The sequence below is a fragment of the Vulpes vulpes genome, chromosome 10, assembly GCF_048418805.1.
Source record: "Vulpes vulpes isolate BD-2025 chromosome 10, VulVul3, whole genome shotgun sequence".
NCBI lineage: Eukaryota > Metazoa > Chordata > Mammalia > Carnivora > Canidae > Vulpes > Vulpes vulpes.
This window is the reverse complement of record NC_132789.1, coordinates 38,612,262-38,636,942: the sequence shown is the minus strand read 5'-3', so window position 1 is coordinate 38,636,942 and position 24,681 is coordinate 38,612,262. Positions and strand designations below refer to the sequence as shown.

General features: G+C 38.2%; 1 protein-coding gene across 25 annotated transcripts in view; it reads left to right on the top strand.

Moving 5' to 3' along the window:
* CCDC30 (coiled-coil domain containing 30) overlaps nt 1-24,681 on the top strand; it is a 118,664-nt gene that overhangs the window by 71,649 nt on the left and 22,334 nt on the right. For 21 of the 25 annotated variants that reach the window (XM_072723644.1, XM_072723646.1, XM_072723652.1 and 18 more), the window contains 5 exons: nt 2,834-3,013; nt 10,856-11,059; nt 13,999-14,153; nt 22,571-22,733; nt 23,244-23,356. In XM_072723644.1, the coding sequence (XP_072579745.1) occupies nt 2,834-3,013; nt 10,856-11,059; nt 13,999-14,153; nt 22,571-22,733; nt 23,244-23,356 (815 nt within the window). The remainder of the gene's footprint in view (nt 1-2,833; nt 3,014-10,855; nt 11,060-13,998; nt 14,154-22,570; nt 22,734-23,243; nt 23,357-24,681) is intronic. The other 4 variants (XM_072723650.1, XM_072723651.1, XM_072723649.1 and 1 more) reach the window with 1 other exon arrangement.

Genomic DNA, 24,681 nt, shown 5'->3' with positions numbered 1-24,681 from the left:
AATTAATTTTATAGGTTTAAAAATCTAGCTTCATGTTTTTCTGTAACATTTTTAAATATTTGCTTTGTTCCAGGACTGTACTAAATACCTTGTGTATATTAAGCAACACAACGAGGCAGGATATTATTGTGGCCACTTTACAGATAAGGAAAACTGAGGCCTTAGGTTAAACCATTTTCCCAGAATGACACATCGTGGTGGAACCTGAGTTGATCTACACTAGAGCTTGACCTCTTAGCTGCTGTGTCATTTGCTTCCCCCTGCTGAAAATTTCAAAGAAAGCATACACATCTCATGTAAAACTAATTTCCTGAGGACTGGCAAGCTGTCTCCCGGAGGCCCTCCCAGGGTGTCTCTTGTTAGGCTTGCAGGCTCCGCAACTTGATGCATTAGTCCCCTTAGAATAGATAGATCTATCTGTGTCTTGGGGATAAACTCACGTTAAACCAAACTTTTGAAACTACTGGGTAAAATCAGAATGTCAGTTATTATTTTGTAATAATTATAAACAGCACTTGAACATGTTAAAATGAACAATACATTTACCTATAGAGAACTGAGAAAGACAAATCAAAATCTGAAGGATGTTTGATGAGTAGAGAGTCAGAACCATTGGACTTCATTTAATGACTGACATATTTACAGGTTGGATAGCCTGTTCCATCCACATTCACTGGATGAGAATATTTTTTTTTTATTTTATTTATTCTTGAAAGAGAGAGAGAGAGGCAGAGACACAGGCAGAGGGAGAAGCAGGCTCCGTGCAGGAAGCCTGACATGGGACTTGATCCCAGGTCTCCAGGATCATGCCCTGGGGTGAAGACGGCGCTAAACTGCTGAGCCACCCGGGCTGCCCTGGATGAGAATATTTAAGGCTCATAGGCTTTAATTGTTTCCACAAAAGGAATGATTCTGTCATTGGGACCAGTATATGGATTTGGTTCATGTTAAATTTTTATTTTATGAAGATAATATTTGAAAATATTAAAAGCTAGGTTTTAAGCATATAAAATTAAGATAATGCTGGTTCCAATTTGTTTCATTTTAATTCTTAAGGAATTATGAATTGAAGAGCCATTACATACACATCATCTGGTCTTAAGCCTTTAATTTGCAGATGAGTCAGCTGAGACTCAGAGAGGATGATTAACTTAATAAGTCTGATGATGGATCAGGAAAGGACACTTAATATTCTTTACTTTGCATTACTACATGGTTCCTACTAGCCTGAGTGAGTCCAAACACTTCTGTAATAATTTTCTGCCAAGAAGCATTTTATATGGTAGGGAAAAAATACACTTTATGTTGGTCACTTGACTGGTTGACCGGTAGCTTCTTTACTAGTTGCCTATCGTGAAAAATAGTTTGCATTTCTACTCTGGCAAAGTGACTTGACTAGAAAACGTAGACAAGAAGAACTATTGTTCTGGTTTTTCTCATCTTCAAAACAGGCTTAAAACTTTGTACATTGGTATAAAAGGGGGTGCTTCTCTTGTATATCTCTGTTTGGGCATGTTAAGTGGCCATATGGGCTGCTGATTACTAACTGATTATTAAAAGCTGCCATCAAATAAATAAATAAGTAAATACTGCCATCTGATAGTTAGATAAGAAGTTAGACTGGTGATCAAGGGTTTCCAGGCTTCAGGAGAATTCTTTTTTTCAGATGGAATCAGAAGGCCCTTAAAATTAAGCTTGGTAGCATCCACAGTAATGGGTAATGTTACTGAGTGCTTATTGTGCACTAAGCATCATGCTAAGTGCTTGCATGCCTTTTCTTCCTTTTCTTACCCTTTACTCCATCCAGCAGTTATCATTATTATCCCCATTTTAACATGAGGAAAATGAAAAGCAGGAAGACTAAGTAACTTCTTTAAGATAGATTCAGGACTGAAACTAATTCCAGAGTTAGGGTTCTTAATAATTTTCCATTAAAGATTTTTTTCTAGGGAACTTAGACACTTGCAGCTCTAGGACAGGCAAATTGGATTCAGACTGCCTTTTTGACTAAACCAAGATAGGAATTAAAAGGCTTTACAGGACTTGGGGAATTCTGTGTTGCAATTCTGTTGTAAGCAAGAGAGAACTAGACTAATGACTTTCTGGGCTTTCCAGAAAGTCACAGGCAGGAAGTACACTGGACCCAGACTCAGGAAACTCTAAATATATGTCATCTATTGAATGGGATAAGGTTGGATTCTTTATCTACATAGCACCCCCATGTGAGCCTACCGGTTAGAAAACCCAGTGACTCCTCCTTTGGTCAAGGTGGTTTTATTGCCCTGGAGACCTGACAGGAGGGTGTGTGGTTGTTAAATAGTAACTGAAGAAGAATTTTCTGGTAGTAACAGGAAAGCAATGAGTAAGACTGGGAATTTAAGATCTCCTGCTAAATGTTCTCTCTCTCTCTCTCTCTCTCTCTCTCTCTCTCTCTTTTGCCAACAGATACCCCCCCCAACACACACACACATACAGTGTATACTTTCCTTCTTCACATATTGGCTCTTTGAACTCCTCATTTAAAGCATGTTTTACCCTAAAATGATCATGCTTCTGTTTCCCTTCATTGGTATGAAAAGTGAGAAAGTTAGTTGTCTATACTTAACTGGTTTGCTCAAATGATTTCTTTGATATTTTCACTCCAAAATAGTAGGAATTAAGTTATATGAACATGTACCAACTAGCCATAAATATAAAAAAGAGTAATTTGCTGTCCGTAAGCCAACTCCAAGAATATTCACGCTCTGGCATTGCTGCTTCTGACAGCTGGAACCCATGTTTTACCAATATTCTTTCAAATTGCCCATGTTCCTCTTTTAAAATGTTTGTTTAGCCTCCATCATCTGAAGAAAAATTGAAATACCAGCAGCAAGAGGATGTACAAAAGCTTCGCCAGAATTTGCACCGGCTCCAGGTTTTGTGCTGCTCAGCCGAAAAAGAGCTCCAATATGAGCGAGGAAAGAACTTGGACTTGAAGCAGCACAATAGCTTACTTCAAGAAGAAAACATTAAGGTAATTCTGGTGGGCATAGCCTTGATTGAGGGGGTGGGGGTTGTTTGGGGGGAGGTCTCAGTTGCTAATTGGCCCAGGGGACAAATGAGTTTGAATTCCCCAGCTGCATAATTCGTGATAGGACCCACAGATGTGTGGACAATATGAGCTCTCTGCTCCGACTTTGCCCTACCAAGTAGGTACACAGTTCAGTTGTTTCTCTGCTGTTGAACTTGTGTGTGTACTGTCAACCTGTAAATGTGGAAAACTTTTTTAAGTTACACAGTCTTTTGAAATCATTAGCTAAAAGTTGTAACAATAAATTTGAAGGACCTGACCCCAAATGCTGGAGGTCCTGCTCTAGTTCTACCTATAAACTTATTTATCCCTAAGAGCTCTATTATTATTGGTTGAATTATATATCAACTGCACTGAGGTACAATTAATTCATAGGAGGCAAAATTGTTCTTCCTGACATGAGACTATCAAAAGTTAGGAGGACAGCCCCCAAACATGCTTGTTTTAAAATAATCTATATAGAACTGCCATCCAGAAAGTCATCTAAATTTTATGAATCACATAAATATTCAGACTGAACCATCATGTAAAATAGTGCTTCCTTTTAATTGAAATTCGATTCTGTAAATGTATATTAGGGGCCTAGTTTCTGTAAGTCCCTATCTAAAGTTCTGGAATTCAACATTCAACAAGTATGTGCTGAGTATTAAGTCATAGCCTAGGCAGGAAATCTTGTTAATACTGAGGGTTTAACTCTAGGTAAAACTGATACAGTTCTTATCCCCTCGTCTGTAGAAGTCCATGGTCAAATCCTGCCTGCCTCTTGTTTTTTTGTAAATAAAGCTTTATTGGCCCACAGGGACACCTGTTTGTTTACATATTATGGATGGCTGCTTTCGCATTATAATAGCAGATTTGAGTAGTTCTAACAGAGACCATGTGGCCTACAAAGGCTAAAATATTTACTCTCTGGACTATTACAGGAAAATTCATCACACCTAGTGTAGCGGGAACAAGGTACCTTCTTCAAAAAGTGACCTAAGAATGGATTAAGAAGGGTCCCTACTTTTTAGGAACTCAAAATCTAGTAGGGAAGATACAGAAGAAAATAAATAGTCATTTATGTCAAACTTTAAGGGAAGCCCTTCTAAAGAGTCCTACTATTCCAGGATTACTTGAAGAAACCTCTTCCTTATCCTTACCCTTCATGATTTTGAATTTGAATATATTTTCTCAAGCCTTTGTAGTTTTAAGTTAAATCTGAAATTTCCTTATAAGAGGGGGTTTCACTTTTCAAACAAATTTTGAGATCATTTCAACTGTCTAACTCTGAGCGTATTCAAGCAATACTATATCTTTCTTAAGGTGTAATAACCAGATTAACACACATTATGATGCCTTATCTGTCGTTGACACCCCAGAAATATTTGTTAAATTAATGAATGAGTCCTTTAGGGATGGGTAAATGATAGATTGGTAAAAGTTCTGTTCTAAATCGCCTTAGTGGTGGGGTAAAATATTGGCCATTTCAATAATGAGATATCAGTGTTTTGGCTGGTTCCTTAGACAAGGCACCTAAATGGAGTCATTACAATAGCCAACTACCTTTTTATTTTTTTTAATTTACTTTATCTCTTATAAACCTCCCTACGGCTGTGAAGGGTCAGCATTTTATAGATGAGAAACTGCAAAGCTAATGCATCATGGAGTCAGAATTTAAATCCAGGTCTGTTTCTCTCTTTCCTGTGAAGAGTTAACTTTCCGTATTACACCTCTCCTCAACTTGGGATCATCTTGGAACCTCAGCTTTGCAAACTAAGAACTTACTTTTAAAAACCCACTCAGAAATGATCAAACTCTGGGTCTCTGGCTAATGTTAGACATATTTAAGATTAATTAAGAAACTAGATTATTAACTTATTGCCTTTAAACCATTTTATTATGACCTAGAACACTCAGAAAGTACATAAAACCTAAAAATAGAGTTTAACAAATTGTCATAAAGTGATTACCCATGTAACCACCACTCAGGATGAGAAACAGCACATTGGCCACCTACTAGCAGTTCGTGCCTCTTTCCCATTGTAATTCCATCACCTTTCCGTTTTAGCCATAACTGCTAATTTTGACAATAACCCTCTTGCTTTACTTTATAGTTTCACCACCCATATATGAATCTCACACAATATAGTTTAGTTTTGCCTATTCTTGTGTCTATCTTCTTATGACCTACTTTGGAAGGTCCATCCATGTTGCAGTATATAGCTATTGTTCATTTCCTTTGCAGTCCATCATAAGAAATTGCCATTATTTATTCTCTGTATGGTTTATGGACATCTTATATGTTACCAGCTTGGGGCTATTAAGAAGAATGCTATAGGCTTGCAGAGCTTCGGGCAGAGAGCTGTTCTGCCCCCACCAACACTGAGACACTATGCTGGATCCTCTTATTTGTGATTGAATACCCCAACCTAAAGCTAAAGAAGCCCTCCTAGATGCACATCATTGGCCATAATAGTGTTTGCTCCACTGTTACCTCATTTCTTCATTACCAGCATGGCCAAAATACTGTGTGTTAGCTCTATGACTGATGATCACAGGTCCCGGAAGCCTTTAGCTTTCTTGGCCTATGCAGGAGGTAGACAATATATTATGAGAGGACTCGAAACTTTTCTATTTATAGCAAGAAGTTTAGGTCTCATAACCCTGAATTAATCAAATGCACCAAATTTTCCAACATTTGATTTCTTCTTTTCCCTCATTTATTTGTTTTTTCTCCTGTTCATTAGATCTGCCTGCATCTTACTCAGTTTTTAAGGCTACATTGTTCTTTTTTATTTATTTTTTAACCTCCTAATTCCATTCACATATTGTGCCCACCCCCTCACCTCCGTCCCCTCTGGTAATAATGTGTTTGTTCTTTGCATTTATGAATTCATTTCTGTTTTGTTTTGTTTGTATTGCATTTCACATTCCACATATAAGTGAAATCACACGTCTTCCTCTATACATGGCTACCTGGTTCTTGAAAAATGAAAGTTCCAGGCAGCACTGGTGGCTCAGCAGTTTAGCACAGCCTTCAGCCCGGGTGTGATCCTGGAGACCCAGGATGGAGTCCCACGTCGGGCTCTCTGCATAGAGCCTGCTCCTCCCTCAGCCTGTGTCTCTGCCTCTCTCTCTCTCTGGGTGTCTCTTATGAATAAATAAAATCTAAAAAAAAAAAAAAGAAAGAAAGAAAAATGAAAGTTCCTAGCTAATAAGTTAGAGAGCCTTTTGAGAAGACACCTGTATTTAATAGGTTTGGTCCTGTCAATGAAGTTTAAAAAGCTGTATCAATCCTCCAAAATAAAATGAGAAAATGAAAGAGAGAGAGGGGTTGAACTAGTTTAGAGTGGCAGGGAAGGGGACAAAGAAGGATTTTTACTGGAAAAATAGGAAGCTTATTAAAACTTGATCTATAATTTCTTTTTGGTAACACCAAAGAGATAGCTTATTACAGTAGTTTTTCTCTATTGATCTATATTGACCACCAATGATATAAAGGCATATTAGTCCCATAGGGTTTCTTTATTTCTACACACATTCATTTCTACTCTGTTTAATAAATCATTTTGATCATTTTTACATATCTGTTAACATTTTTGGAAATGGCATATCTGGTGTTCAGAACTTAATGTAAAAGGAGGTATCAGGAGCTTAGCTCTCTGGACGCTTGAGCAGCTTTTATCCAAGGACCTTTGCTTTTAAACATAGAGCATAAGAGCATGTTATTTCAGATATGTTCATTTATTGAATGTAAGACTCTTTCTTGAATAGTGAATGCACAAAAGGATCTGAGTAATGCCTCTATTTTTCAAAAACTGCTGTTGTGAACACTCGTATACATGTGTTCTGGTGTCCATCCATAGTACGTATTTCTTTAGGAAGAGAGTGGGAGTGAAATCATAGGGTATATATGACTTGAACTTCTGCTAAAGGTTTATACTCCTACCAGCAGGTATGAAGTTTTCTATTGCTCTACATTCTCAACAATTCTTGATACTGTCAGACTTTACAATTTTTGCTAATCTTATATCTGTACAGTGGTAGCTCTTAGCAGTTTTAATGTGCATTTTCTTGTTTTAAAAATGAAGCTGAACAGCTTATTTATTTGACATTTGAGTTTCTATTTTGTGAAACACTTGTTCAAGATTTTGTTTACCTTTCTGGGGGGCTTCTGTCTCTTTCTTTCTTTCTTTCTTTCTTTCTTTCTTTCTTTCTTTCTTTCTTCCTTTTCATTTTCCCATTAATTTATAGGAATTCTTAATTTATAAAGCCTTGATCAGGTGTGTATTATGAACATCTTCTACTCTATGGCTTATATTTTCACTCTCTAAATATATGTTTTGATGAATCAAAGTTTTAAATTTTAACCTAATCAATGTTTGCCATTTATAACAAGGGTGGCTCAGTCAGTTAAGTGTCTGCTTTCAGCTCAGATCATGATCCCAGGGTTCTGGGATCAAGCCCCAAGTTGGTTCCCTGCTCAGTGGAGAGCTTACTTCTCCCTGGCTCATGCTCATGCTCTCTCTCTCTCTCTCTCTCTCTCTCTCTTGCTATCTCAAATAAACAAATAAAAAATCTTTGAGAAAAAAAAAAAAGGAAGAAATCACTGACGACCTCAAAGTCATAAAGATATTCTCCTACATTACTATATTGTCACCTGGGCCATAAGAATATTAGTATATATATATGGTCTGTTTCCAAGTTCTCTATTCTGTTCCATTGTCCTATTTTGTCTATTCTTGTGCCAATAACATGCTATCTTAATTACTTCAGCTTTACATAAATCTTAATATTTGATAAGCACATCTTTTTTTCTTGTTGTTCTTATTCTAGGATGCCTTGGCTACACCTGGCCATTTGAAATTCTGTATAAATTTTGTCATCAGCCTGTCAAGGTACACGCACATACCCACATGTACTCACACATATACACATATTTATACACATGGTCTTTTGGGATTTCTACACTGAATTTATACACCAAATCTATAGATAAATTTGGGGAGAATTTAAATCTTTATAATATCAAATCCTCTACAAAATGTGTGTGTATTATATTTAGGTCTTCTTTAATTTCTCCCAGTATCATAATTTTATTTGTGGAGGTCTTATACATCTTTTGTTAGACATACTCCTAGGTGCTGATACTTTCCATACTATTGTAAGTGGTAACTTTTTAAAAATTTCATCTTCTAACTATTGCTAACACAAAAAATGTACTAAGTTTTTTCTAATAAAAACCTTGCCATGCTTTTAATTACTTCTTATAATTTATGTTTATATTATTCTGTATTTTATATATAAGCAATCATATCATCTAAGAATAAATATGATTTTCCTTCTTCCCTTCTACATACATGTTCCACCTTTCATTCTTTATCCTTGTTCTAAGCAGTGGTTAATATAGTGCCAAATAGAGCTGGTGATAGTGGGTACATTTTCTCCTTCCCAGTCTCATTTCATTGAATATGTCTTGTAAGGTATTTTTTTAAGACTTTTAAAAATCACATTAAGAAAATTCTAGTGTTCATTCAATGTTTTGTGATGAGCACATATTGAATTTTATCAAATTACTTTTCTGCATATTTTTATTTTTAAATCTGTTAATATGGTGAATTACATTAACTGATTTTCTAATGTTAACTCAACTTTGCATTCTTGGGATAAACCCAACTTCATCCTAAATTATTATTCTTTTTTCTACATTGCTGATTCTAGCTTGCCAGTATTTCTTTGGAATTTTTGCATCTTTGTTCCTGAATGAGACAGGCCTGTCATTTTCCTTTCTTATAACATCCATGTCAGATATTGGCATTAAGGTTACCCTAGCCCCTTAACATGAGATGGGAAACATACCCTTTTTCTGTTCTCTGGAGGAGTTTCTAACAATAAATTACAATTCCTTCTTCTTCAATAACTGTAAGAACTGATTTCTGAATCCTTATGATTCTAGAGTTTTCTTCTAGGAAGATTCTCAATTACTGATTCAGTTTCTTAATAGTTATAAGAAATCGGGATCCCTGGGTGGCGCAGCGGTTTGGCGCCTGCCTTTGGCCCAGGGCGCGATCCTGGAGACCCGGGATCGAATCCCACATCAGGCTCCCGGTGCATGGAGCCTGCTTCTCCCTCCGCCTGTGTCTCTGCCTCTCTCTCTCTCTCTGTGACTATCATAAATAAATAAAAAAAATTAAAAAAAATTAAAAAAAAAATAGTTATAAGAAATCACACTTTTCATTTTTTCTTGTTATCAACTTAGGTAAATTTTATTTTTATAGAAATTTTTTCTTTTCATTTAAGTTTTCAAAATTTTTACTAAAATTAGTCATCAATTTTAAAATATAAAGATAGTCCCTTTACTTTCATGGTGCTAAGTAACCTGTGATTTAAAAGAGGTTGGCAGGGGAAGAAAAGGAGTTGGGGGGAGGGCACCTGGTTGGCTCAGTCAGTTAAGCCTCCCAACTCTTGATTTTGGCTCAGGACATGATCTCAGGGTTGTGAGATGGAGCCCTGCATCAGGTTCTGTGCTGGGTGTGGAGCCTGCTTGAGCTTCTCTCCCTCTCCCTCTTCCCCTCCCTCCCTCCTGTGCACTTGCTCTCAAGAAAGAAAGAAAAGAGAGGAGGGATGGAGGGCAAGAATGAGGAAAAAAGGAAGAAAGAAAGAAAGAAAGAAACAACAAACACACACTTGGGCTGCAATGAAGAGAAGAGATAAGAAGGGAATAAAAATGGAAGCAGCAGGACCATGTTGTTATCATGATGATCCAGGCTAGAGATGATGATGTCGTACACAAGGGTGGTGGACACAGATGGGCTGATGCAAGACACGTTGTGGAGGCAGCATGCCAGCAGGTGCCAAATGGGCTCATGATGAGAAAGGAAGGCTCTGGATGACTCTCAGACTACTGGCTCAAACAGAACTTTAGGTGGTGGCATCACTTACTGAAATCAGGGAGATTGAGGGAAAAAATGATTTTTTTTTAAAAGCTTGTTATTCCTTTTTTTTTTTTTTAATTTATTTATGATAGTCACAGAGAGAGAGAGAGAGGCAGAGACACAGGCAGAGGGAGAAGCAGGCTCCATGCACCGGGAGCCTGATGTGGGATTCGATCCCGGGTCTCCAGGATCGCGCCCTGGGCCAAAGGCAGGCGCCAAACCGCTGCGCCACCCAGGGATCCCCGGAAAAAATGATTTTTGATATGGACAGACTCAAGGAGTTTTATTTTGGCAGTTATGTGCATAAAGGTGGTATTTCAAAACCACTCTCAAGGCCTAGGGTAGTCCAATGATATTTAGAAGTTGGGTAGCATTAGAATGGAAAGGACCAGGAAGGAACACAGAAAAGAGAAAGGAGAAAACCAGCAGAGTTCGGTATCATATAGATTCCAACAGGACTTTCTGAGATGGAGGGAGTGAACACTACCTAAGAGTTCAGTTTGTCCATTGGATTCATTTTGGCAGTGGGGAGATCAGTAGTGCCCCTGGCATAAACAGTTTCATGGAGTAGTGAGGATGAAAGCCAGCTTGTAGGAGATTGAAAAAAAGGATGGAAAATGTTCAGATGATGCGTGTATAGAAACTCTTGGGAAAATTCCTCTGTCCAGCTGCCATCTGCCATCTGGCTAGATAGACTTTGGCAAACCTTACTAACACATGACAGCTCCAGAGAGGTAACCATCCATGTGACATTGGTTATTTGTCAGCTCTTGGGGGACTGCACTGCTATGAAAAGTGCTTATCCTAGCTCAATATTCATCTTATTTCAATGCTTATTACTATCACTCTGTTTAATCCCCACCTCTAGATCAAAGTTGAACTAAAGCAGGCCCAGCAGAAGTTCTTAGATAGCACAAAGATGTGTTCTTCACTCACAGCAGAATGGAAGCACTGTCAGCAGAAAATCAGGGAACTGGAGCTGGAGGTACAGGCTCAGAGCGTTAAATCACAGAACAACCTGCAGGAAAAGCTGGATCAGGAGAAATCAAAAGTTGCTGATGCAGAAGCGAAGGTAATTATCCTCGAGCTTAATAAACAGCATGCACTGAATATCACAACTGAAATCCTATTTCCCTAAGGATATTAAGAAGTAGTTACAATGCCAACTTGATAGAATTCTCGGGTTTTTCTTTGCTCTTCCATACTTTCCTCTCTTTTGACATCACCTGCTCCTACCGTTCCCAGTAAATCTCGTGTTTCTTTAAACTGCATGAACTTTAAAAGGTTAAGTTTCATTAAAGCTATAACATGAACTTAAAGTAACCGATTGAAGCCATATGACTTTTGTTTTATACTTTCAACTTTTAAAAGATTTATTCTCCTCTCATTTGTCTGTTGATATGATATTTACTTTGTAATTTTGGGGAGATTTGTGTTGTGAAATGGACTGTTTTGAAATAATGCCCCTGCATTTCAGATTGCCTAACACCAGGTGGCAGTAGTATGTAACAGTTGCACATTTTGGTCCTTGGGTTGGAGAGTCAAATTTCACATAAAAAAATAAATCATAAAATAAGTAAATAAATCATTTCATCAAACCATATAAGTATAAAACAAATATCTAAGAGTAGATGACAGCGAGCAGCCCGGGTGGCTCAGCGGCTTAGCGCCTCCTTTGGCCCGGGGCCTCATCCTGGAGATCCAGGATCGAGTCCCATGTCCGGCTCCCTGCATGGAGCCTGCTTCTCCCTATGCCTGTGTCTCTGCCCCTCTGTGTGTGTGTGTGTGTGTCATGAATAAATAAAATATTTTAAATAAATAAATAAATAAATAAATAAAAGTAGATTACAGCAATCTTAATTATGCTCAAAAGCCTAATTTTGAGCTAAAGAAACCAGAACAAGAACGTTCATACCGTTTAATTTCATTTATATGAGGTTTAAGAATAGACAAAACTAAGTTATGATCTGAGAGTGGGATTGTCTTTATTAGGGTCACTAATTGGGAGAGGACTAGAGGGAATTTTCTGTGGTGCTGGGAGTATCCTATACCTTGATGTGAGAGACAGTTGTAAGTGAAACTCCATTCAGTATGCTCAAGATATGTGAACTTTGTGTATATTATTACTCCATTAAAAAAGTAATTGGTGGGCATCTGGGTGGCTTAGTCAGTTAAGTGTCTACCTTTGGCTCAGGCCATGATCCCAGGGTCCTGGATTGGAGCCCCCAGTCGGGCTCCCTGCTCAGTTGAGAGTCTGCTTCTCCCTCTGCCTTTAATCCTTGCTCATGACCTCTCTCTCTTTCTCTCTCTCTCTCTCTCTCTCTCCCTCACTCTCTCTCTAAAATAAATAAATAAATAAAATCTCTTAAAGATTTTTTTAAAATAAAAAAACAGAAAAGTAGTTGGTAATTCCAGATTAGTAAAAAAATCTAAATTTAGACAGTACTAAATATCGGTGAGCAGGGATCCCTGGGTGGTGCAGCGGTTTGGCGCCTGCCTTTGGCCCAGGGCGCGATCCTGGAGACCCGGGATCGAATCCCACGTCGGGCTCCCGGTGCATGGAGCCTGCTTCTCCCTCTGCCTGTGTCTCTGCCTCTCTCTCTTTCTCTCTGTATGACTATCATAAATAAATAAAATTAAAAAAAAAAAATTTAAAAAAAAAAAATATCGGTGAGCATTTTGTACAATAAGGAGTTTTAAATATTGACTCCAATTGAAAGAATAAATTAACATGAACACTTTGAGTTTTTTTAAAAAGACATTTATTTAGGCAGAGAGCAGCACATGTGAGAGTGTGGGGAGGGGCAGAGGGAGAGGAAAGAGAATCCTTAAGCAGATTGCGTGCTGGGCACAGAGCCCCATGCAGGGCTCCCCAGGACCCCAAGATCATGAGCCAAAATCAAGAGCCAGATGCTCACCCGATGGAGCAACCAAGGCATCCCAGTATGAACACTTTGGAAAACAATTTAGTACTTGTACCTGCCTCTGTCTCTGCCTCTCTCTGTGTCTCTCATGAATAAATAAATAAAATCTTAAAAAAAAATCCTATCATGAATCTAGTCGCACTGTGAAGAAAATAGACATGCTCACACATTGCTGTTGGAAGTATAAATTGGCCTAATACCTACAGAGTCAGTTTGGCATTATCAAACAAACAAATAATAATAATACCTTTGCCCTAGCAAATCCATATCTCATAATTTATTCTAGCGCGATTGTTTGTAATAGCGAAAGACTGGAATCAATTTAAATATCCCATCAGTAGGGATCTATTTAAATAAGTTATAATATATCCTTATAATGGAATGGTATACATCTATAAGAGTTCTATATACACATATAATATGGAAAAATCACCAAACATAGTGTTATTTTTAAAAAGTAAAATGCATCTGAGGCACCTAGGTGGCTCAGTCAGTTAAGTGTTTGACTCTTGATTTTGGCTCAGGTCATGGTTTCAGTGTCAAGAGATCAAGCCCTGCATCGCGCTCTACACTGGGCATGGAGCCTGCTTGAGATTCTTTCTCCTCCCCCTATCCCCTCTCCTCCTCTATTCACTCTTTATCTAAAAGAAAATATTTTTTAGAAAAGCAAAGTACATAAGTATATATGATATGTCATCATCTGTGTAAAAAATATGCATACGAGGGAGAACTGTATAATAATATTCATGTAGGCATAAATAAATCCCTGAAAGGTACACAAGAAACTAATACCAGTGATTATGTACGTAGTGCAGGAAAACTGGCAGGAAGACAAGCTAGAGATGGGAAGGAGCTTTCACTATAAAGCTTCATTTACACAAACATCCGTTAAACTGTGTGAATGTTTCATATATTGTAAAACTTAGGTAATTTATTTTAAAATTAAAATTAATCTAGCCTTGCTGTTTACTTTAGACCAGATTTGTTTGTTAGCACTGTGTTTGCCAGTTCCTCATATGGCATATCCCTAATTGGAAAAAAGGTCAGACTTTGCTTAACATTTTATTGGTGAAATTTTTCCTTCAAGATTTTGGATCTACAGCAGAAATTAGAACAAGCTCACAAAGTCTGTCTCTCAGACACGTGTGCTTTGGGGAAGAAGCAACTCGAGGAAAGAATAAAAGAAGCCCTGGAAAATGAAGCTAAAACAAAGCAACAATATCAGGAAGAGCAACAAAACAGGTAAGAGGAACAAAGATGGCAGCTTCCCCCGGGCTAACCACCGAGTTTGCCAGCAATGTCAGTTTATGGACGTATTTCCTCAGTGTTCCCACTCAAGTGAACTCAGTTACACCAGACTTACCAACACTGTGTTCTCATTGTTGGTCTTGTTTGCCATTCACACTAGCGTGTCAGATTCTTAAAGGCAGGGATTGTATCTTGTTGCTTTGAGACACCCCAGTCCATGTTCTTGATAACTGTATTACCTCTGAAATATGATACTCTGGGATTTGCTTTTCTAGTTCTAACATGACTGGTGAAAAGGCAAACCAAATGAAATTGATGTTTGTATTTATCAGCTGATTTTCTTCAAAGAAGTCTCAAGTACTTTCCAGGTATCTTAATCATCAATAATCTGTTCCCAGATAAGAGCTTTCTTTTTTATTTTTTCTCAAATTATTAGGATTACTATTAGAATTCTTACTTAGGCGATCTCCCTGGATACCTTAAACTTCAGTAACTGGTTTCTTTTTCTATGACACTCACAGTAATTCACATATATTTTAAGAAAAAGTTGGTTTTAGCTGCTGAAAAGATACGCAGACATTCATGTATATTATGAAGCTGAGAAATATACTTTCAGCTTTAGTTAAAAGCTCTAGTATAGGGCCTAGCACTCAATAGGTACTCAGAAAATAGTGAATGAATGAATGTTTGAATAAGTAAATGAATAAATGTATGAATGAAAAATGAGTTCACAGAGTGAGGTACAGTAGAAAAATACTTGTCTCACTGCTGCCTCTAACAGGATGGCAGGCCATCCTTCTGTTATAACACAGCTAGATCCTGAATAAACTATAGTCCGTATACCTTTTAAAGCTTTACCCACAGTAAAGCAAGAGAAAGCACCAACAGCAAACATACAATAAGCTCAAACAAAAATGATGAATGTGAATAAACTTCTAAGTCAGAGAGCAAATAATAATATCACCTCGGGTTTGGGAAAAGGAGCTGAGGAAGTTTGCCTCAAGGTGGGAGAGTGAACTAAAGACTGATACTAAGCTGAGAGTCTTGAAGTGTTCCCTAGTAGGCAGCTTCCTGACTTCCCCAAATTATCTTAGGAGGAAAGCAAGCCCAATTCAGATGTGAAGGATTCCCATATATTAAGTTTAATCAGATATAAGCCTACAATAAAAAATTACCAAATGACACAAGGAAACTGGCTACCACAAATGATTGTCATTGGATACAACAAACACCAGATTTATAACCCCCAAGAACTTCTGCAACAGGAATTATGAATAATAGATTGCAAAACAACTGTATGAGGTTTTTAAAAAAACAAAATATGAAGAAATCCTCATACCCTGTTAGTAGGAACATACATTGGTACAGCCACTGTGGAAAACAGGATGGAAGTTCCTCAAACAATTAAAAGTAAAACCACCATATGATCCAGTAATTCCACTACCAGGTATTTACCCAGAGAAAATGAAAATACATTAATTTAAAAAGATACAGGCACCCCTTTGTTTATTGCAGCATTATTTACAATAGCCAGGATATGGAAGCAACATAAGCGTCCATCAATAGACAAATGGATAAGAAAGATGTGATGCTGTACGTGCGTACACCCTCTGTAATGGAATGTTATGCAGCCATAAAAAGGATGAGATTGTGCCATTTGCCACAAATTGGATAGACCTGGAGAGTATTATGCTAAGTGAAATAAGTCAGACTGAGAAAGGTAAATACCATATGATTTCACTCATATGTAGAATCTAAAAAAAAAACAACAACAAATGAACAAACAAAAAGCAGAATTGGATCTATAAATGCAGAGAACAAATTGAGGATTGACAGGGAAGGATAGTAGGGGAATGAGCAAAATGGATGAAGGGGAGTGGGTGATACAGGCTTGCAGTTATGGAGTGAATAAATCATGGGAATGAAAGGTACAGCATAAGGAATATAGTCAATGGTATTGTAATAGCATTGTATGTGACGTATTATGGTAGCTATACTTACGGTGAACACAGCATAATGTATAAACTTGTCAAATAACTACGTTCTACACCTGAAACTAATGCAACATTGTGCATCAACTATACTCAAATAAAAATATTTTTAAAAAAAGAAACAAAAGATGTAATCCAAGAATTGAACAAGGAAAAGGCTATTTAACTTCCCTGAAACTTGGTTTCTTATCTCTAAAGTGGGACTAGTAATACCAGCTCTATACTTCTGTGAAGATCACCCAAGACAAACTATGTAGAAGAAATATGTAATATTTCAGCTAGCTATAAGAAAATGAAATATGTAGGGAAATTCTTTTCCACAAAGAACTATATAATATACATTGTTTTGTAACCTGGAGGAAAGCAACCCCAATTTAGATATTTAGATTGTAACCTAACTTTTTTCACTGTTCGGTTTATCTTCCATAAACCTTCTAGAACATTATTCTAATAGCAGACCATAATTAATTTAATCCCTTATTGTTGTATATTTACATCTTTTCCAGTTTCTTGCTGTAATAAGCAATAACCTAATATCTTTCCTTGTAGCCAAATTTTTGTGTATATCCTTTACTACTTCCATGGGATAATTCTAGCAAGTACAATTGTAATTAATTATAATTAATTATAATACTCATTATGAAATTTCAGTTACTAAAGAGAAATATTAGGGCACATTAGTGACTCATTTGGTTAAGCTTCTGACTCTTGATTTTGGCTTAAGTTATGATCTCAAGGTCAGGAGATTGAGCCCTGTGTTGGGCTTTGCGCTGAGCATGGAGCTTACTTGAGATTCTCTCCCTCTTCCTCTACCCCTCCCCTGCTCGCACAGACCTGTGCACTCTCTCTCTTTATAAAATAAATAAATCTTTGTAAAAAAAAAAAAAAGAGCTATATAAAATAAAAAGAATAAATCCTTTAGAATTCTGTCCTTTGGCAATAACCACTTCGAGTGGTTCATACATATTTCTCAGGTCTTTTTTCTACACATATGCATATATTTTTATTATTCGTATTTTGTTGACAAAAGTTGACCCCTTTAAAATATATTGCTTTGGGGTACCTCGGTGGCTCAGTCGATTAAGCATCTGCCCTCTGGCTCAGGTTATGATCTCAGAGTCCTGGGATCGAGTCCTGCATCAGGCTCCCTGCTCAGTGGGGAGTCTGCTTCTCCCTTTACCCCTCCCCCCTGCTTGTGACCTCTCATGCTCTCTCTCTCATAAATAAATTAAATCTTTAAAATAATATGTTGCTTTTGAATTTGCATTTTTTACCTAACAATATAACATGGGCATCTTATTAGCTATGTGCTTTTGAATTTGCATTTTTTACCTAACAATATAACATGGGCATCTTATTAGCTATGTAAGAGCTACATAATCTTGGTCAAGTTTCTTATCCTTTCAGTGCCTCTCCACACCTAATTCATAAGATTGTTGCATGGATTAAATGAGCTTTAAGAGTTAGGTTATATTATCAGCATAGGGCACATAGTAAGCACTCGTATTAGTCAGGAATCCATCAGAATAGAACCAGTAAGAGAAATACATATTTAGTAAGAGATTTGGTACCAAGATTTGGTCTTATGCCATTGTGGGGCAGTTTACACAGTTTGTAAGGCTATCATCATTCATCTTATGCTAGAGCTCAAAGTCTGCAGGATGAGTGGTCAGGAAGTGTAGATGGATATGAAGTGAGAGTGCAATGACAAGCTAAACCCATGAGCACAGGGCAAAACCGTGAGGATGGACTGGACCCTGTCCCTGCCTCCAACCTTGATGAAGTAGGTGTCCTGCAGGAGAAAATGGTCCCCCTTATCAAGGAGCTAACTGAACACCTGGTCCAGGAGCTGGAGAAGATAGAGCAGTTGCAAGCCTAGCTGTTGCTTCACACAGAGGTGAGCCGCAGATACCTGGCAATGGGATGAGCTTCAAAGCCACCTACTCTGACTTCCTGAGTGTAAAACCCAAACTGCTTTACTTCCACCCTCCATACCCTGTACAAGTAAAGTGTATCTCTTGTAGCCCAGTCTAACCAGAAACATATACAGAGGTAATTCCTGGACAAGTTGACACGTTACAAGTCAGGACTAAAAAGGTGTTATTATTATTGTTGTTGTTGCAATATTTGATGTTATTTTTGTTACTGTTGTCATCAACATCTTCTTCAGTGAAGTGATAAATGTTCATCTGGCCCAGAACAAAATGTCTGAGAATAAGGCAAATGGCAAGAAAAGGGGCTAGAAAAGTAAGCTAGACTCGAGCCCTGCTGAACATAACAAGCCACATCAAGGACTTGGGGCATGTTCATGGAAGACACTGGTCTACAGCTCTCCTTTCCTGTAACATCTCTATCTGGTTTTGGTATTAGGGAGATGCTGACATCATAGAATTGATTAATAAGTATTCCCTCTTCCTCACTTTTTCTGGAAGAGATTGTAGAGAATTGATATCATTTCTTCTTTATATGTTTGGTTTAATTCACTGGTGAAACCATCTGGGCTTAGTGCCCTATTTTTTGAAAAGTTATTAAATAGTGATTCAATTTCTTTAGTAGGTAGAGGTCTATTCACAGTATCTATTTCTCCTTGCATAAGTGTTGGTAGACTGTGTCTTTCAACAAACCAGTCTGTTTCATCTAAGTTATCAAATGTGTAGGCATAGACTTGTTTAAAAAAATATTCTTTTATTGTCCTTTTTTATGTCCATAGGATCAGTAGTGGTGATCCATCTTTCATTTCTGATATTAGGAATTTGTGTCTTCTCTGCTTCTTGATTACCCTGCCTAGTGGTTTATCAATTTTATTGATCTGTTCAAAGAACCATTTAAATTGTTTTTCTCTATTGTTTTCCTGTGTTCAGTTTCACTAATTTCTGCTCTGTTTTTTGTTATTTCTTTTCTTCTGCTTTATTTAGGATTATATTGGTCTGCTTTCTCTAATTTCCTAAAGTGGAAGCTTAGATTATTGATTTTTGATCTTCCTTTTATGATATTTGCAGTTATTTTTTTTTAAAGATTTGATTTATTTACTCATGAAAGACACACAGAGAGAGAAGCAGAGACACAGGCAGAGGGAGAAGCACGCTCCATGCAGGGAGCCTGACATGGGACTCGATCCCAGGTCTCCAGGATCACACCCTGGGCTGAAGGTGGTGCTAAACCACTGAGCCACCGAGACTGCCCAATATTTGCATTTAATGCTGTAAATGTCCCACTAAGCACAGCTTTCATTCCAACTCACAAATTTTGTAAGTTGTATTTTCATCTTCATGTAAAATACATGTAGTTCATAATATTTTTAATTGTTTATGACTTCTTATTTGACATGTATTATTTAGAAGCATATTGTTTAATCTCCAGATATTTTGGGATTTTCCAGCTATCTTTCTGTTATTGATTTTAGTTCCATAATATCATTTTAAACAGTTTTATAACATTCTGTTACATAACTATAATTTATATAAAATGCTTTTTAGACATTTTTGCTGTTACAAATAATGATGCAATGAATATCTGTGTACATAGACTTTATAATAAGTGTTATACTAAGAGAAGATGCTGTGGTAGTGCATAGCAGAGACACCTAGTCTGGTCTAGGGAGCTCAAGAAAGCCTTCCTCAATGAAATCTGTTTAAGCTTAGTGTGAGGAACTTGGGATGGATAGCTCAATAGAGAATATTAGGGGAAGAAGTCCTAGAAGAGGAAGATAAGGACAAGGTTGAAGTTGCAGGGGAGAAATAAGTGTAGAGGATGACTTATTTCAGGAGTGAAAAAAGTTCATTTTGCCTGGAACAAAATGTTTGGGGGCAAGAAAACGAGGCTAGAAAGGTAAGCTAGCTAGCAAGCTATATTGAGATATTTGAACCTTATGATATGATGAGATTGTGATGTAGAAAGAGCACTCTGGTTGCTATGTAAGGAATGGATTGAGAGATTAAGGCCATTGGGGAAACCAGGAGGCTTCAACCCATTTATCTCTTAATTTCTTTTTTTTTAAGCTGGATACAGTGTACTTTATTGATGGTACATAACAACACAGGAGCTCCCCAAGCCCCTCCCCTTCTTCAGGGGTCTGGGATGAAAACTGTGGTGGTCTGGAGATTCTCAGTGTGTTAGGGGATGAATTGGGGCAAGGACTCCCCAGCAGCTGAGGGCCTCTCTTCCTCTTGCTCTCACTGAGACTGGTGGTCTAGGGGTTTCTTACACATTAGAGGCCATGAGGACCATAAAGTCCACCCCCCAGTTGCTGTAGTCAAATTCATTGTCATACTAGGAAATAAGCTTGACCAAGTGGTTATGAAGAGGAATGCCAGCCCCATCACTGAAGGTGGAAGAGTGGGTGTCACTATGAATGTCTCAGGAGACAACCTGGTTTTCAGTGTACCCCAGGATGCCCTTGAGGGGGCCCTATAATGCCTGTTTCACCACTTTCTTGATGTCATCGTATTTGGCAGCTTTCTCCAGGCAAGAGGTCAGATCCATGACTAACACATTGGGGGTGGGGACACAGAGGCCATGCCAGTGAGATTCCCATTCAGCTCAGGGATGACCTTGCCTACAGCCTCGGCAGTGCCAGTAGAAGGAGGGATGATATTCTAGGCAGCCATCATGTCACAGCTTGCCATAGAGGCTGTCCACAGTCTTCTGAATGACAGTGATGGCATGGACTGTGGTCCTGAGTCCCTCCACGATGCCGAAATTGTCATGGATGACCTTGGTCAGAGGGGCCAAGTAGTTGGTGGTGCAGGAGGCATTGCTGACAATCTTGAAGGAGTTGTCTTACTCCTCAAGGTTCATGCCCACCACAAACATGGGAGCATCAGCAGAGTGGGAACAGATGATGATCCTCTTGGCCCCACCCTTCAGGTGAGCCCCAGACTTCTCCATGATGAGACAGCAGTGGACTCCACAACATACTCAGCACAACATCATCCCAATTGACGTTGGCGGGATCTTGCTCTTGGAAGATGGAGATGGGCTTTCCATTGATGATAAGCTTCCTGTTCTCAGCTTTGACTATGCTGTGGAATTTGCCATGGGTAGAATCATAGTGGAACATGTAGATCATGTAGTTGAGGTCAGTGAAGGGGCCATTGATGGCTACAGTATCCACTTTACCAGAGTTAAAAGCAGTCCCAGTGGCCAGGTGCCCAATATGGCCAAATTGACTTACTCCAACTTTCATCGTTGTGTCTCAGGGACAGGACTGGCACTGCACCAGAAGATGTGGCTGCATATATCTAAGGGAGAGGAGCAGAGAGCCTTCTTAATTTCATTCATTGGCATAACTGGTTTATTTGTCTTTTTTCAAACTATATATAATATGGGAATTAATTTCTAACATTTCATTAGTTTTTTAAATTTTGACTTGCTATTTTTCAATGTCCATTTCCAACTCCTAGATTCTATTGCATATAACTCAATTTTCTTTAGTTCTAGCAATTTAAAACTCACCTTTCAGCTCCAAAGCTTATTTCTTAGTCTGGCCCCTGATCAGAAATTCAGAATGGAACCAAAAGAGTAGTCAATAATTGGCAAGAATTGCTCAGGTCTATAATGAATGAGATAAAACAGAGGTGAAGGGGGCAGTCCTGGTGCAGGGGCAGATATGAACGGTACAGGTAAGCTTATAGAGCCTGCACTTATATCCAGAACCATGACAAGAGCTGGAGGTGCTGGAGGCTGAGAGATATGAGTCCCAAGTCTCAAATATCAATCTCTCCCAGTAATCCATTGGCTTTTCTGAAAACTGAAGTTAGAGAAAGTGAGTTCAGTTGTCCAGTATCAGTAGTGACCTAGCATGTAGATGTTACTCCATCATCCTCATCATATTCTTCTTGATCATCTCCTAAATCCAAAGAACCTTGTCAGAAATCCTCAGAAACTCTTCCACGAACTGTAGTCTGATGAGATTCCCTCTGAGGAGTTAAATACTTATGGCCCTTCTGGAAAAGGGTGAATTTCCTCATCAAACACGGGCTTATTTATGATTCAGCTCTTGCAGTGTTAACCTGTGTGCATTAGTATCAATAACATTTGTAACTAACAGCCCTATGTTGAACCAAGAAGATCAAGGGACCCAACTTGTAAAGCCACAAGAACGAGTAGAAAGAATAGAAGATTCAGGATCAGAGCCCTACCTCCATCTTATCCTAGCAAGTTAATTAAACCTCTCAGAACTACAGCTTCCTCTGTGAAATAAGGAAAATTACTTCCTCTTTGTAGGGTTGTCTTGATGAGTGAGAAAGAGAACTAAGAGAAGCATTTGTCACAAAAGAGGTCCCCTGTGCTGGTCTCTTTATTTTATGGACACGTGCCCTACCTCAATGAACCAGTAAAATCCCTTGTGATGATATAACAATTTTAGGTCAAAGAATTCCATAAACTCAGTGTGATTTAATGTACATTAATTGCTCTCAGGAAACTCCTAGATCAGAATGTAAATGAGCTACAAAAGCAAGTGAGCATCTTACAAGATAAAGGGAATCAACTGGAAATAACCACTTCTCAGCAACAATCCAGAATTCAGGAACAGGAGGCCCAACTTAAACAACTAGAAGATGAAAAAAGAAAATCAGACGAGGTAAGAAAAGCAAATAGATGTGCTTCTCAGTTTTCCTGTTCCATAGACCTGAGTAATACCTAATGGTCATTGAGTGCCTAGCATTTTACCCATTAAGTGTATTGGGAAAGCAGAATCTACTCTAGATATCTCAAGCAAGAAAGGATCTAACACAGGGAATAACATGCTTACAAACTGTTGGAAGGGAAACTGTTGGAAGGGAAACGTAGGGGTGGAGAGAAGGTCAGAAAGAACTGCTGCTGACTTTCAGTAACTCCAGAAGTTCAGAAATCCCAGAGAAACCCACTCCTGCAGCCCCAGAGTGGGAGATTTGCAGGAACACTTCCTGAAGCCCCTGCAAATGTCTCGTCAGCTGTCTCTCCGTCCATTTACCTGCTAGTGCTAGAGGAGAACCATGGGTTCCCCCCACAGTGCTGGAACTCTGCTGTCAAGAGAGTCTGGGAAATGTAGTTTTCAGACTTCCAACCTTGCAGCACAGAACAGACTAATTTTTAAAAAATTGTTTTTCAGCATCTTAAGAGCAACCAAGAATTGTCAGAAAAGCTTTCTGGGTTGCAGCAAGAGAAGGAAGTGCTACGTGAAAAATATGGGCAACTTTTGAAGCAGTTTGATGTTCATGTGAGGTAAACAAAAACCAGTTCCCTCTGGATAAGGATTTCATGCTTTTCCCACATACACCCTTTTCATTTGCCTTCATGGTTTTCTCCCTGCACATACTTTGCTCAGTCCGGATCACCCTCTCCCTGTTTCAATTCCTCATTTCAACTCATAATTCTTAGGCTAGGAGTCACCTTCTCTAAGAAGCCATTTTTGGTGCCACCAGCCTGGGCTGGGTGAAGTGCTTGTTCTCTGTATCCTTAACAGCGCTTGGTATATGCATCTTTGTATTTATTTCAAAACTTGCCGCATTATTTTGAAATAATGTGATTCACTACGTGTCTTCCTACCAGACTATAGGCTTTTCAAGGGCATGGACCATGGTCTTATTTTCCTTAGTCTACAGTATATACTAGGTGCTCAATAAAAAATGTGTTTCTGAACTTCCTGCTCTTTCTTCCATTCCCTGCTCATCATTCCACCAGATGCCTCCTGCTCTCCTCCTTTCTGGAATGTAGCATAGTAGTTCAGAGTATGGACTCTGGAGCCATATTGCCTGAGTACAAATCCTAGATCCACTAGAAACTAGCTGTGTGACTGTGGATGAGTTATGTTGCCTCTCTATGCCCAAAGTCCCTCATCTTTAAAATGGGCAAAATAACAGCACTTATCTCATAAAGTTGTTGTGAAAATTAAATGAATAAATAGACATAAAGCACTTAGAACAATGTCTAGCACACAGCTATTATTCTATTTCTTTTTAGTTATTTTTCCATGACCCACCCCTCTGCTCCCAGCTCTGTAGTCTCCTGCTCTATTCCTTCTATTAGGCTGAAATTTCTTATTCTTTTGTATTCTTACTCGCCAACTATGCTGATGGTATTAATAATAATGATTTTAAAACCATTGTCCATTGCTGTATAGCAAAGAGTATTTTTCAAAGTCATTGGTATTCCTTATCTTGCTTCAATCATCATATTAGTGAGAAATGTAGAAACCATGGTCAGGGGACTATGTATGGTTCAGTTGATGCTGCTTAGAAATCTAAGGCTAGAACTCAGTCCTCTAATATAAATAATAAATAATAAATAATGATAAATATAAATTAATAAATAAGTAAGAAGTGCTCTTCTCACACCTTATCTTGGTATTAGAAGGAATTGAAAGAATGAAGTGCGAGATCCAGAACATATAAAATGCCACGATGCCTGCCAAATGAATTGACACTGAATCTAATGTGTATATAAATTGCTTACCCAGAATCCTTCGTGTATTCATTCCTAGTCTCTGTCAATACACAGTTTTATGATTTTACTATCATAGCTTGGATAAAAAAATTTTTGAAGATTTT